The sequence below is a fragment of the Artemia franciscana genome, chromosome 17 (assembly GCF_032884065.1).
Source record: "Artemia franciscana chromosome 17, ASM3288406v1, whole genome shotgun sequence".
In the NCBI taxonomy this organism is placed as follows: domain Eukaryota; kingdom Metazoa; phylum Arthropoda; class Branchiopoda; order Anostraca; family Artemiidae; genus Artemia; species Artemia franciscana.
Genome location: NC_088879.1, coordinates 24,122,224 through 24,138,044, shown reverse-complemented (window position 1 = coordinate 24,138,044; position 15,821 = coordinate 24,122,224). Strand labels below are relative to the sequence as shown.

The 15,821-nt window shown below is 35.8% G+C and overlaps 1 protein-coding gene across 2 annotated transcripts in view; it reads right to left on the bottom strand.

The window, feature by feature from the left end:
- The window catches only part of LOC136038038 (coiled-coil domain-containing protein 12-like), a 30,735-nt gene that overhangs the window by 2,705 nt on the left and 12,209 nt on the right, over positions 1–15,821 (bottom strand). The window contains exons 2-3 of one of the 2 annotated variants that reach the window (XM_065720984.1): positions 13,689–13,825; positions 7,733–7,871 (exon numbers count right to left, since the gene is read on the bottom strand). In XM_065720984.1, coding sequence (XP_065577056.1) covers positions 7,733–7,871; positions 13,689–13,813 — 264 coding nt within the window. In that variant the 5' untranslated portion in view covers positions 13,814–13,825. The remainder of the gene's footprint in view (positions 1–7,732; positions 7,872–13,688; positions 13,826–15,821) is intronic. The other variant, XM_065720985.1, reaches the window with a different exon arrangement.

Sequence of the window (15,821 nt, the reverse complement as noted above, 5' to 3'; positions counted from 1 at the left end):
CAGAAGTAATATTTTTGGCCAACAAGTTCTCTATGAATGACACAGTGCACTATAATCATTTCTGGATTATTGTCTTTCACAAATTCCTAGTAGCCTTTTTTTGGCCCATCATAGCAGGAGCACTATCTGCATTACAAGATATTATGTTTTGTATTGGTATATTATTGACACGGAAGTAATTATTTAGCTTATTATATATATCAGCGGCAGAAGTGGTGGTTTCTAATGATTTGCAGAACATCATTTATTCAGCCAACTCAACTTTATCAATATATCTTGCATATGCTAGCAATATAGCCTCACTGTCTCTAAGAGTTGATCACCCATTTGTAATAAGAAATATCTAGATTTCAACTTCATCAAGTTTTGTTTCAATATCCTCACTCATTTCATCTATTCTTCTACTAACAGTAGCGTTGCTGAGGGGCATGGCTTTAACAGCGCTGTCATCCTTTTTCCAGGACTATCTTAAGAAATGCTAATATTGATGGTTTTATTCAATCCTCTCCTATGGTAGGATTTTTTTTTTACATTTGCCAATGAGATATCTCATAACTAGCCTCAAGAGTAAGATTGTGGCTGACCGTTTGTGTATTAAACAGAGACTTTATTGTTGATCTTTTTGTAAACTTCTACTTTAAAGACTTAAAGTAATTTAAATCTGGATTTACATACGCACTATGTTTCATTTTAAAATGCACCTCTAGATGACCGTTCGTCATACGTAGCGGGTATGAATCCAAATTTTAAATATTCCTCCGAATATTGGCGGAGTTTTTTTTTTTTACTTGTCCTGCTCATTTTATCCATAGCAGTTGTGGCTGAAATAAGTAAAATTCTAAATAATTATAGAAGTAAGCTAATCATGACAAGAGTTTCTGAAAAAGAAATAAGAAACGAAATATTGAAAAAACAGTTCAGTTTTAGCGTTACTGGTATAAATACAAGATAATAATAATTTCCATGATTTCTGAGTTCAATTGATATATAATAAATAAAAATAACAATATATTCCTATTTTTAGTTTCCCAAATCGTAATGTAGCAAGCCAATCCACACATATGCCACATCTATAACGAATACAGAACTACAGAGCATTACTGTAGACAAACGACTAAACGTAAGCAAGCGCAAAAGCAATACTCAATGTCACGCACGCTGATTGGCCAAGAAAGCATTAGCTCTTTTGACTAAGATCGGTAGGCCACTGTTCCCTTCTTTCTTCTTTTCTTTTTTTGAAGAAATAGGGAAAAATAAATAGGGCTTGAATGAAACAAAACAGAAACGAAACAAGGAAACAAAAAACCAAAGATGTCTTTCTGTTTCTGTTTTCTGGTAAAAAAAAAAAAACAAACAGAAAACTGCTGATTTTGTAAAAAAAAAAAAAAGAAGAGCTGTTTCAATTGTCAAGGGCAGCACTTTCTTTAAAGCAGCCCTTTTCTTTTTAAGTAGCACTTCTTAAAAGACGTATTACTAATTCAGCTTGTCTCTAAATAAGGGCGGATCCAGGGGGGGGCATGGTCCCCCAAGATTTCTCTGGCACCCTCATTCCGATTCCCTTCTTTTTTATTCTTTTTAAGTAAACTTGTTAATTTAGTCAATTATTCGTAGCTTTTTTAACCAATTAACAACTGAAGACGAAGCTTTCCTATGAATGTAAAGAGCAAAGTTGAAACTTGAAATGAACGAAAAGTATTTATCTTCAGCCGGTTCAGTATATATCTGCAAAATTGGCATAAAAGCCTTTGATTGCTGCTAGCTTCCCCCTATTTTACAAACATGGAAACTTATGTATCGATGAATCAGTTTTTCATGGTGTAACCAGATAAACGTTTGGTAACACCGGAAGTTATAGATATTTGTCAATTCACTATCTGCCATTAGATTGAAAAGTAGCTTTGTAGCTAAAGTTCAAGATGGACAAAAGAAAAAAATCTGGACACGAGCATAGAGTGGATAAGAGACGAAGACTGATGGCTGAATGTGGAAGGGGATTGAAGGATATTTCCGGATATTTTAGTAAAATATCCAAAAATCGAAAGGTAAGTTTTGACTAATAATAAACCCTCTCCCCCCTCAAAAAATCCTTAATTTTAGTTTTGTGACTTATTAAATAGCGAATGGCCCAATAGGGCTTTCGTGTGAATAAATCTATCAATCTATTTATTTTAATTATATAGTTAATTTGGTTGAAATTAGATGAAAGAAAGAGTTAAAAGCAATTTAGGGCAGGAACAGATATATGGGTTCAGAGGGGCGACCCTCCCCCCAAGACACTTATAGCACCCTTGTTCCGTTCTTTTAAATAAATTTGTCAATTTGGTGCCCACCTCGAGTCACATTGGCGCCCCTGGTCCAGTGGCCTCCGTACCCAAGATTTTGCTCGTGATCTGTTAGAGATTCACACGTGAAACTGCTCGCACGATCAGTTTCCGAATCATTTCATACGAAAATTATAAGATAAACCACGTTTTTGGGATAAATTAATCATATAATTAAACTTACTTGCTAGTTGAAGTAGTGGTTCTGATGGTAGATGTTTATCTTCAGATTGTTCTTTTTTTGGCAGATTTTTTTTATTATCTTTCTTATGAGCCCGTCGATTTATGGTACGGTTTCTGGGTGTCATTGATGGGGTATGATAAGAAAACTTACAACATTAATTTATCATAAGGGGGCATTTTTTGAACTGCTCCTGCCCCATCCCTACTTAAAAAATCCATAATTTTAGTTTTGTGACTAATTAAATAGCGAATGGTCCAATAGGGCTGTCGTGTGAAAAAAATATATCGTTCTATTTATTTTAATTATATAGCTAATTTGTTTGAAATTAGATGAATGAAGAGTTAAAAGCAATTTAAGCCAGGAACACATCCACAGGGTCGGAGGGGCGAGCCTTCCCCCAAGATACTTCTGGCACCCTTATTCCGTTCTTTTTTTTGTTATAAATCTTATTTAAATTAAACGTGTTAATTTGGTGCCCATCTCGAGTCACATGGGCGCCCTGGGTCCAGTGGCCCCCGCGCCAAAGATTTTGCTCTTGATCTGTTAGATTTAGCCATGAAACTGCTCGCACAATCAGTTTACGAATCATTTCGTCATAAAATTATAAGATAAAACTCGTTTTCGGGAAAAATTAATCATACAATTAACCTTGCTTTCTAGTTGAACTACTGATTCTAAGGGTAGATCTTCATCTTCAGATTGTGTTTTCTTTTTTTTTCCATTTTGGCAGATTTTTTTTTAATCTCTTTCTTAAGAGCCCGTCAATTTAGGGTACGGTTTCCGGGAGTCGTTGATGGGTGTATGATAAGCATAAGTCATGGAAGGGAAGAAACATTATAAAGGGGGTTTTGGGAAATGTTTTGGATATTTGAGTTTGCCAAGTGGGATTTGGGAGAGCTAATTCACATGCCTTATCTTATTGAGCTGCCTGACTAGTAAGATGCAGGCTAGAATACTATCTTCCTAGGACGAAATCCTAGTGGAACGTCGTCTATGTCATCTGAACATAATGTGGAAGTTGGAAACTACCCAGATTGATAAGGTCGACGTAGGCTGGCTGATTCACAAGGATCAATTATCTAAAGCTCTACTCATTCATTCATTCATTCAATACTAAATACACTATACAGCATACAATACACCATGTAAAAAACAAGATCCCCTGAAGTTAACTTGTCGGGGGATCCGCTCTATCGTCCCTGCAAGACAACTTGGGAGACTATTTAGATTTGTTTTTTTACTGCCCTTTCCTCTCTCCCTTTCGTCATTGACTACCCATCCATATCTTTTTTTGTTATTACCCCAAAATTATGGGGAGATAAATAGATAATGACCATATCAATGTCTATCTCATCGTATATATTGTGTCTACCATAGCTACAGCTTCTTTTATAGAAGCGCATTTCTTGGGACCCATCTGCAAAACAAAAGTGATCGCCCGCTACAAAACATGTGAAAAATTTAGGGTCTGCGAAGCGCCCAACGTTCACGGTTGGGAACACTTTTGGTTAACTGATACTGCATCCTCTATTTGTAGACATTTTAGTGCAATTGTTTCATAGATTATAGAGCGGAGGTTATGGAACAACAAAACGCTAAAACATGAGGTTTTCAACCACTTGCCTTCCCTGGTATTCCATTAAAAACAGATAGCTTTCAAAAACTTACTATTTCCCATATTAAAAAAAAATCCAGAGAACCAAACTAAAGCAAGAAAAAAATCAAAAAAATCTGAGAACTTCTCAGATTCTTATGAAAGTTTAAGGAACACTTAAAATTTTCTCTAGCTGCGACCTTGTTAGTCATAAGAAATTTAAAGCAAGGTGTTTCCAGATCGGAACGTTGAGCGCTAATGGGTTAAGTTAGAAATTATTAAACCACGCGTAAAAACACCATTTTGGCCGTATTTCGGTAAAACGCCCTAAATTAAGATAAGGCAGCTGATCAGAATGAAGCATAACTCTCTTATTGGACCAATACTTGTTTGTTAGCGTTTAGAAAGGCACGCCCGCCTTTAGTCTTAGAATCACCAAGAATTTAAAATTGACATAGGACCGTTAGATTGCTTGGAATGAGAGGTAAACAAGGCACGCCAACCTATGGTCTTAGGCAGGTTGAACCAAGAATTTAGAATTGACACAGGACCGTTAATTTACGTCGAATGATGGGCAAACAATCGTCTAAAGTCAAACTGGGCCCAAAGGCAATGAGTGTCAGAAAAAATTGAATTCAAATCAAGTAGTTGTGGGCATTAAGCCATGGCTAATTGTAGAAAAAGCCGATTGAGCGAGAGGCAAACCTGGCATTAAACCCTTAATAGGATTATGTAAAACTGATGATAGTTCACTTATTAATAGATAAGTCTATCTATTATCCATCCATGCGTCATTCCTAGGGCAGAAGAACTAATTTAGATAGTCATAGAACTAAGATACTCACGTAACCTATAGTTTTCCGAGTGCTTGGTTAAATGGCGCGGGAAAATGGTGGGAGTAAGAATGATTCTCTTATTGGACCAATACTTGTTTTTAAGCATTTAGAAAGGCACGCCCGCCTAAAGTCTCAGGCAGGTTGACTAAGAATTTAAAATTGACATAGGACCGTTAGTTTGCCTGGAATGAAGGCACACCTACCTATGGTCTTTGGCAGATCGAGCCAAGAATTTAAAATCATATTGACGCCCTTGGTCCAGTGGTTTTTTTCCACTGGATTTGGAAAACTCCAAATCCAGTGGAAAATTTGTCAAACACCAAAATTTTTGATCCAAAATATCTCTGATAACTCATAGCTTAGTCTGAGGTTTCAATAAAATTAGCTCTGTTTGGGAGAGACACATGAAATTGCAATGGCAATCTGACCTGGCTTATTACATAACTAATATTTCGACGCTTGGCCGTATTTAGTAGGAATTTTACTTGAAAAGGGAAAAACTACGCTGTCTTAACAATTTATTAAATAAAAAAAAAACAATTTTTTTTCCGTTTCCGTTAAAAAAACAAGTTTTTTTAACGGAAAGTAAGGAGCGAAATTAAAACTTAAAACAAACAGAAATTACTCCGTATATGAAAGGGACTTTTCCTCCTCAACGCCTCGCTCTTTACGCTAAAGTTTGACCCTTTCTCTTAACTCTACTTTTTAAAACAGTAAGAAACTTTAACGTAAAGAACGGGGCGTTGAGGAGGAAAAGCCCCTTTCATATACGGAGTAATTTCTGTTTGTTTTAAGTTTTAATTTCGCTCCTTACTTTCCGTTAAAAAAACTTGTTTTTTTTTAATTTAATTTCTGGACGTTTTTTAATTAATACATGTTTTGATCTTGGCTCTCCGCACATAAACAATTAAAACGAAATTTGCATATTAATTGATTGCAATTAATCGGAAGATTTTAAGAAAAAAGAAGCAAGGGAGGAGGCTTAGTTTCCCTCCATGTTTTTGATTACTTAAAAAAGCAATTTTTTACAAACTTTTCATTGGTAAAAAATATACATAACTTACGAATTAACTTACGTAACGAACTTCTATATTCGTATGTTTTATTGCGTATATGAGGGGGTTCAACCCTCGTCGATAACTCGCTCTTTACACTGAAGCTTCGATTTTGTCCCAATTCCTTAAGAATGACCTCTGAAACACAAAGGCCGTAGAACAAATAGTTGAAATAACTTATTATACTTTAGCATAAAGAGTGGGGTACAACGAGGAGGTAGACCCCTCATATGCGTAATAATTTTGTTCGTTTTAAGTTTTAATGCTGCTCCTTACTTTCAGTAGAAATATTTATTATTTATTTTCATTGTTTTTTTCAAATAAAGCTAGAAAATCCTGCGCCCCTTCATTGAAATTCTCTTCCCCCATGAGAAGTCTCTCCATAGAAATATCCTCCCACGTAGCCCCCCTCAACTCTCTCCCCTAAACAAAAAAAAAAATCCCCCTGAAAACGTCTGTACACTTCCCATTAACCATTACTATATGTAAACACAGGTCAAAGTTTATAACTTGCAACCCCTCCCATGGGGACTGCGGGGAAGTAAGTCGTCCCTAAAGACATAGTTATTAGGTTTTTCGACTATGGTGAATAAAATGGCTATCTCAGAATTTTGATCTGGCAATATGGGGAAAAATGAGCGTGGGAGGGGGCCTAGGTGCCCTCTTATTTTTTTGGTCACTTAAAAAGGGCACTAGAACTTTTAATTTCCGTTACAATGAGCCCTCTCGCAAGATTCTAGGACCACTCAGTCGATACGATCACCCCTGGGGAAAAAACAAATAAACACCTTGATCTGTGATCTGTCTTCTGGCAAAAAATGCGAAATTCCACATTTTGTAGATAGGAGCTTGAAACTTTTACAATAAGGTTCTCTGATGCGCTGAATCTGATGGTGTGATTTTCTTTAAGATTGTATGACTTTAAGGGGGGGTTTCCCCCTATTTTCTAAAATGAGGCAAATTTTCTCAGGCTCGTAACTTTTGATGGGTATAACTGATCTTGATGAAATTTGTATATTTAAAATCAGAATTAAAATGTGATTCTTCTGATGTAACTATTGGTATCAAAATTCCATTTTTTAGAGTTTCGGTTACTATTGAGCCGGGTCGCTCCTTACAACAGTTCGCTGCCACGAACTCTTTGAAAAGAACCTAAATCTGTTTTCTTTTTCTAAATGTTCTTTGGTAGTTTTCCTGTTTCTTCGTATATTTCCTATTTCGGTATAAAAATACAACTTTCTCCTAGATCCAATGAGTTTTACAATATTTCAGCCTGTCTGATTTTTGACCAAGTTTCATCGTTCTTCTTAATTTTTTTTCAAATATTTTTTTCCTAATTTTAAGCTTCAGTTGGGCAACACCTCCCCCCATCCTGGTTCATTTGAAAGGCTATGCCTGTGCTTCAATATACAGAACGAAAGCAGCAACAGAATCTTTTCGATTAAGAAAAGGAATTTGACACTCAACAGGAACACACTGGTTTATTTTGGGTGTGGGGCAGGTAAGGCTGATGAAACAGATAAAAAAAAACACAAGAAACAAAGCACGGGAAAGTATAGAAAATAGATTACACTCTGAATGTATTCATAAAAACATAAGATCCTAAAAAAAAAATAAACGAGCACATAGATAAGTAATTTGAGAGTTTTTCAATGGGGACGGGGACATCACCCAATTCAATAAACAGTGTTCTGTTTTTTAGTTCTTTAAAATTGAGGAAAACCAGCTAGGCCTATACTTACAATTTCTTCAACAACGGGTAAATCCTTTGCTTTCTCTAAAGAATCAGCCACCTCCATTTCAACATCGCCCCTTTTGGCTGCTTCTCCAACTGCATGCTTTAGATCCTCACTTATCGGCTTATAATTTCGAAATTGAGGTCTACAAAATCAATACTGACAAAAACAGAAAAAAAAATAATTAGACTGATAAAAAGAATTGGGACCATCGTGAAAAGTCAAAACAGGCTATTATAATTGCCAAAATACAATGTATCCTATATATTCAAGATTCATTTATTTTCGTACTGTTTCAAATTCTCCCCTCCACCTAAAAAAAAACTTGTTCAATTTGAAATTCTTAAAGAGTACGTGACATTTATGATATCCTATGGTACCACGGAAATCCTCTGGAGTGTGGGGGTGTATGACCCATCTAAGCTCTTAAGAAACAAAATATTGGACTTGGACTCTCGGAATAGTATTGATGCTTGCTATCATTCCATCCACAGATCGAAGAAATGATTGAACAATTACTTATGAATAATGTCATCACAGATATAAGAAGCAATGCTCTAGCATTGCTTATAGTAATGATCCATAAGCCTTCAATGTACTCTTTTTTTTAGGGGTGCTTCACATGGAAGACGTGGTCGTATAAACTTCGAAGAGAATCATTCGATTAGAATCTGAAGTTTATAGAGTTTTTTTTAGAGTCAAAAGTGATAAAAGGGTAACCATCTCCCTGCTACGCCCTTTTTCCTTCAAAGACATGAGATCAAAACTTTGAGCTGACCATTTTGTTCAATGTAGTCCAAAGGTCAAATAAATATGCCTCCGGGGGTGACATAACAGCCCCCGGGGCAAGGACTGTAAGCTATACAAGTTGCCCATCGTTTACATTTAAGCTTTTTAATTTGGAAAAAGTATTTATATTATCATCAGTCTCTAATAGCCATGCTTCCAGGAATTCCATGTCGCCAATTTGCAAATTATTCAATTTGCACATTCTCAACATACAAGATTTATAATTGGGAAAAGGGGAATGTTGAGGTTTATGTTGAGGTAAATTAAAAGACCACATGTGCATCCAGTTTATCCAAAAGGCAGCTGCAATATCTTAGGAACAGCTGAAGATATTAAGTTGAAACTTTCAGACGATGTTGAAAAGTAGTCAAAGGGCTACCTGCTCCCCTCTCATACTCTTTTAGCTACCCTTGCCCAAAAATGTTTGATCGACATTTTAAAATAGACATCTTGTTCAAAATAATCGCAAGATCAAATAATTTTGCCTCCTGGGATGACCCCCCCCCCCAAAGCTCCTTTGACAAAGACTGTGTTATCAAAGTTACCCTTTGTTTATGTATAAGGTTTGTTGTTGAGAAATTGGGTCATGTTTGATCCTGTTTCTCCAAGGAGGTTTAGGGTATTAAGGTGAAACTTTCAGGAAATGTTGAGGTGGATGTCAAACAAAATAATAATACACTATGGGCAGGATGGTCATTGTTTGGGCATATTAGCAACATCAAAGGAACGACTGAAGGTTTTGAAACTTTCAGGATGTTGAAGAGCGATCGGAGGTTAACCAATCCACTTATTGCCCTTTTTGCTGCCCCCCCCCACACAAATAGAAATTTTGAAAAATCATTTTATTCAAGATAGTCGAAAGATCCAACAACTATGGCTCCGGGGATGCCTGACCCGCCATAGCTTCCCGGGCAAGGAATATAAATAATGCACTTTCCCCACTTTTTATATGAAAGATCGGGAAAGGGGAGGGGCATTTTATGCTGGATTTGTCCAAAAAAACTATAAGCACTGAGCTGAAATTTCGGGGAATGCTGAGGGGTGTGTTGAACCAAATCAAAAGACGCTTTACGTATCAGGTTATCAAAATGGCGTATCTGCAATGTCTATAAAAAAGTAACGGCATTAACTTGAAACTTTCTCAGCTGCCGCTACTGTGACTTCAACTGTAACTGCGACTGCAGTTATGACTACTAGCGACTGTGGCTACTTAGGACTGCGAATACTGGCGACTACGACTGCTTGTAACTGCTAAAATTCATAAATACGACTACAACTAATTGCGACTGTGAATGCAAATGCAACTCGGCTAGTTGCGACAGCGAGTATGGCACTTTGCGACAAATTGTAACTATATCTGCTACTAGTTGCGACTGTGACTACTACTACGAGTGCTCGTACTACTTCTACAATTGCAACTGTCACTGCAAATACTATTGCTACTTCTGCAACTGCGACCAGGAATATTGAACTAAACCAAGAGAGTCTAACTGCATCTTGATTTTGAAAATGGCATAGTGGATCCAAGTTGTCAAAATGGCTTATCTGCAATATCTTACGAATGGCTACGGTTAATGAGTTGAAAAATTCAGGGATGATTAAGGGGGATATTGCACTAAATCAAAACACACTGGGCGGCACCCAAGTAGTCAAAAAGTCGTCTATGCGCAAATCCATATTGATCTCATTCTTGAACTGTCAGATAATACTAATGAGGATGTTAGTCAAAATCAAAAGATGCTATATGCATCCAGGTTATCAAAACAGCATATCTTCAATATTTCCAGAACAGTGAAGGAAGGGTATCAAGTTGAAGCCTTCAGATAATTCTGAGCTGCATATTGAATTTTAAGACAGTATGTGCATCCTAGTTTTAAATGGGCGTAGCTGCAATATCTCAGAAACAGCTAAGATTATAAAGTTGAAACTTTCAGGAAATGCTGAACTAAATCAAAAGGCACCATATGGATTCTGGTTGTCAAAATGGCATGTCTGCAATATCACAAGAGAGAATTAAACTTAGATGTATACATTCCTATTTCCATTATATCAAAACACTGTAGGGACTGAAACTTAACTTCAAAAAACAAAATACTCCTAAAAAAAAGTAAATAACAAAATTAAGACTCAAAATGGGTAGAAAGCAGATTATGATAGATCTCAAAGTTAAAATGAGCAGAAATGGATACTATAAGTATAAATTACAACAAATAAATATAGCACATCTTGTTTGAGCTAATTTCTGGTTGTACTGAGCTTTGATTTCGCTCTTTGCTGTGTTAACACAAATTTTGCTCTTTCAAGTTGTGAAAAAACATTATTCTGTGTCATCATAACTGAAGATGAGACACACGAATCAATTTCCATGCCTTCAGCTACTAAATACCGACTCTCAGGGTCCCAACAAAGCTACGATTCAGAAGATCCCACAAAAGCAAGAGTGAAACCATAGACCACAGAAACTTTCGTTTCAGCTTTGGCAGAGCGAATTTTCCACCACCGATCATTAAACTTCAGCAATCATAATGATGAACCCCTGACCATTAGGTATAATTTGATGATGCCACAGCCATTTCTAACGGTAAAGGGTTGACACTATGGGCTAGAGAAACCATTGGAAATATCTTTCAATTTATAATCGTTTTCTTTTATTTTATCCAATCGCTTCTATGTTCTCTTTAAAGTAACTGGCAATTGTGTATAAAAATACTTCTGTGGTGCTCAATCGCAGTAGTTTTAATCATATATTTAAATATTGTTTTTTTCATCGCTTAGGCCTTATACATTATTTTAGATGTTATCTCTGTTCTTCGTCCACATTTAGCATTGAATATGCATTATCACATTAGCCAAATGAGGTTTCAAAAATTTGAAGCTATCGGCATCACTAACAAACCTCTTAAGCACATTCTAAGACCACACTCACTATAAATGACGTTAGATGAAAAACGAAAAAAGTAGAAATAATTGAGAAAATGAAGAGAAAATGAAAATGGTGTCATTAAAAGGAACTAAAAATCTGTATGTTCATAAGCGTGGAGGGCAAAAGCAGAGTCAAATTCACCATTTCCAATTTAGACTTTGGATATTTATTTGGTGCAAGCTTGTGCTCGTGTATACTTTCTCTCAATTTTTGTCTGGTTTTGCTAATGTAAAACTTCCCACTAGAACACGGGGTTCTGGAAAAGCCATTCCCAAGCACAAGACCAGTTATATCTTTCCCGGAATTGAAAAAAAAACGTCTATCCTTTAGCTTATTTTTAAAAGAAATGGAAGAATTATGTTTTGTGTAATCTTCCCAAGTTTATCAATGAATATTCAATTTACTTTGGAGGTGGAGGATTCAGAGGATTCTGTCTATATGAAACGTATCACAACGATCTTTATTTGTATTTATCGTTGAACCACCTCCCCTTCCGTGAAAGGAGGCGTCGCTATCTCTAGTCAATCGAGTTAATAAAATCTGTTCACAAAATAATGTAGTCCCTAAATTATAATCGCATTAAAGATATTTTGTTCTATAATGGTTACCCCGTTAATTTTATTTAGGATACTATGTACAGAAGATTCAATAAGTACAACAAGAAAATTATGAACTCGTCCCATTTTTTTCAGTCAATTTGTGGAAAAAAGGGGGTGAGAGGTTAGGTGCTTTCTGATAAATTTTGTCTCTAAATAAGGGATCTAAAACTTTTATTGTCTAATCAAATGAGCCTCTTCCAAGGTTTATACGACTACAAGTGAAAATTTTACTATTTGACCATAGATTCCGGGACTCATTGATAAACTTGGAAAATTCTTAAAGAAACACAATCATGTCTTTTCCAATTCATGGAAAGATAACACTGAACTGCACTTTGAAGGGCTTTTAGAGTCCCTTATTCTTGTGGGAAGTATTACATTAGTAGAATTTGTCAACAGTTGGGAGAAAGACTACACCAACACAATCTTTCAATAGATAAATATCCGAGAACTTAAAGTGGAAATATTGAATTTGACTCTGCTTCTGCCCTCTACAGTTTTGAACACTCGATTATTTAGTTCTTTTTCACGAGACAAATTGTCACACCAAATGGTTTACTCCAATTACTTTCAGCGAAGCCATTGAAATTACAAAATACACAAGTCAAGATCTCAATTTAAATATAGATATGGGGATATTCCTATAAACACAATTTGAGAAATTTTAATACAAGTAAATCGAGTAATATTCTTTTTAATTTTAAACCAAGATCCTTTGACTATTAGTGAAATTCAGATTTTTGACAAGCAAAGTTAATTGCTAGGGACAAAATTCTGCCTGATCTAATTTATGAATAATCTTTCATTTGTTCCGACTTTTTGTTTCTTTTTGTTTTGTTTTTTCATTTTGTCTTCAATTTTGTTTGGTTTCACTTCAAAAGGTTAGTTGATTATTTTTTTTCTGTAATTGAGCACTGATAACAGCTTTGTGGAAAACCGCCCCGATTCTTTCGGTTTTCTTAATTATTTTTTTTATTTTTTCGTTTTGCATCAAACAACAAAGCTCTTGCAACCTGTACCAACAGAAATAAACATTCATACAAAAATTAAAGCTTAATACGAATGCACATTATTATCGGCTCAACGTATTCAGAGGCTGTAAACATTCCGGCTCAGTATTAACGCAATAGTCCTAAAAGGTCGGGGGATAAGAAAAAGGTCGGGGGATAAGATTTTTTTTAACTTATTACTTGCAAATCTCTGAGAAGAAGCATCATTAATAAAGGACACAGTACAGAGGAAGAAAAACTATATTTCCAGAATCTGTCACTCTGCCAAGTTATGGAAGATAAAACCTAGATTGGCTTGTTTTCAATTACCTCTATAGCCAAGAGGGGGACAGGTTTTTTTTTCCTATGGAAAGTTTCAGTAAATGGCCTACTGATTAATATGCTAAAAGAGCAGAAAAGCACTGAGAAAAACTGTATTTTGATTGAAACTTTTGAAAACAATTTGATAAAAATAAACAACGACCACGGCAGAAGACAACATTCTCAACAATTCTTTTTTACTTTCCTATGCTTAATTTTTCAAGAGGTTTGTGGATTTCGTCATGTGCATTGCAGACATACATCACACCTATTATTTTCTTAATGGTAATAAACCTACTATATAGATACAAATGAGCGATTAAACAGTAAAAAAAGCAAACCTGGGTAGGCTAGATAGATTTGTTGAATCGTCACTATTACGATTAGTGTTCCCACTTTTAAGAGATTTCAGCCTCTCCTTCCTTTTCCAAGCTTCAGCTTCCAAATTTGTTAAACCTTCAGTCATGTTAATCCTTCTATAAGATAAAACAAAATAAACGTCAATTACTTATAATTGTGACAGTAGTATTCAATAACGCTGAGGCTTTTTAATATTGAATAGTATAAAATATACCTTTCTTACAAAAAAAGTCGTTAAAGCTTAAAACAAGCAAACAATAGAGGGGACGTGTACCCCCTAACCTCCTACTAAGTGTAATAGAATAAAATTAAGAGAAATAAAGAAAGGTGATCCAACGGAATATTTTCTTTTCTTATGGTGGATGAGGGGAGGGAGAGAATCATTCAAGTTTCAAAGGGATTTTTTGATCTGCTTCTTTTTTAGAGGGGTAAATTACCCCTTTATATAAATTTACTTTTCAATCCAGTAGATTTTAGAGCTTGGCCTATAGCCTATTCAAAACCTTCATTAAGTTTTTATATGAAGCTTGATCATGATTATATATATATATATATATATATATATATATATATATATATATATATATATATATATATATATATATATATATATATATATATATATATATATATGTATATATATACTTCACTGCAATGGACCATTGGTCCTCTGAAGTATAGTGGTGTGAAGGCTAGTTAGTAGTAGCAGATTCGCGATCACTTAAAGTTACAAAATCCAAAAAGGATGGATCCTGGTCACCTCAAGGTGACAAGATTTAACAATAATTTACTGCTATTATTACAGCTTAAAACACACAGCGGCACCAAGCGGCACCAAGCGGCATGATGCCCACACAGCTACGCACACTCCTCCTGTATCCCAATCTATTCGAAGCATCCCTCTTTACATACTCCCAGGACATTCCATTTACCTTCAATCTTTCTTTACAACATTCTCTTATCCCATCCAGGGACGACCTACTTTTTGTCTGGCCCAAGACGGTTGACCATCAAGAACAATCTTTGGCAATCTATCATCCTTCATCCACAGAACGTGGCCAAGCCATTTCCATATTTGTCTCATTATAGCTCATTATAGCTCTAGAAACCGGGATTAAACCAAATTTTCCATACAGCTTACTGTTTGAGATAACGCCAGTCAATCGGGTACCCAAAACAAACCATAGGCAATTTTTTTGGAAAACATCTAGCAAATCCTCCTCCGTTTTTCGGAACGCCCACGCTTCAGAACTAAACCTGACCACTTTGAACTGACCAGTGCCAGAACTAAACCTGACATCTCGGTTTGCATACTTATCTTCCTTTTCTTCCAAACTTTTTTTAACTTTTTTTTCACCTGGGCCTTGTATATTCTGCTTTTAACGTCTTGACTGCATCCAGCGTTTTTAATAACAATGCTACCTAGGTGCGCAAAGCTGTCCACTTGACCGATCTTCTCGCTACGCGAAATCACCTTTTCACCTTCAATTATTCCTAGTCTTAGCAAATTGAGTCTTCTTAACGTTAATTTTCAAACCAATTCTTGCACCCTGAACTCACAAAACCTCTTAAAGTTCATTCATATCCCTTCTCTAAGTCCAGGCGCGTTTTACTTCTCTCATCGTCTTTGCTGTGTTCCTTAGGACAAAGTCCACCAAAATGATCCACCTGCCCAACTCCTGATTTGATATAACCTGATTGATAAAAACTAACCTGATCTCCTACTTTAACTGCAACAATTTTACTTTTGTACACAACACTAACCACCTTAATGCATTAATCTAGTATACCACACAAGGATAGGGCCTTTGCTTTGCTGCAAGTCCCTGGCACGGCCATGTGGCAGGCTTTTATGTATTGATACTCATTTTCACTTTTCTTTTAACTAGCTTTTTGGCTCTGTGAAGCAGCAGGTTGATTTGCATCATCCTCATCTGCTCACATGTGACCTATGGCATACCGTAGTTGTTTGTGTCTCGCGAAATTTTTACTTTTCCAAAAAAAGTAAATTTTATTCACATAAAGTGATTCAGAAACACACTCAGGGGTTTGTAATGGATGGGCTGCCAAACTGATTTTGTAATAAGTTCATTCAATTGCTTTGAAGCTGAAAA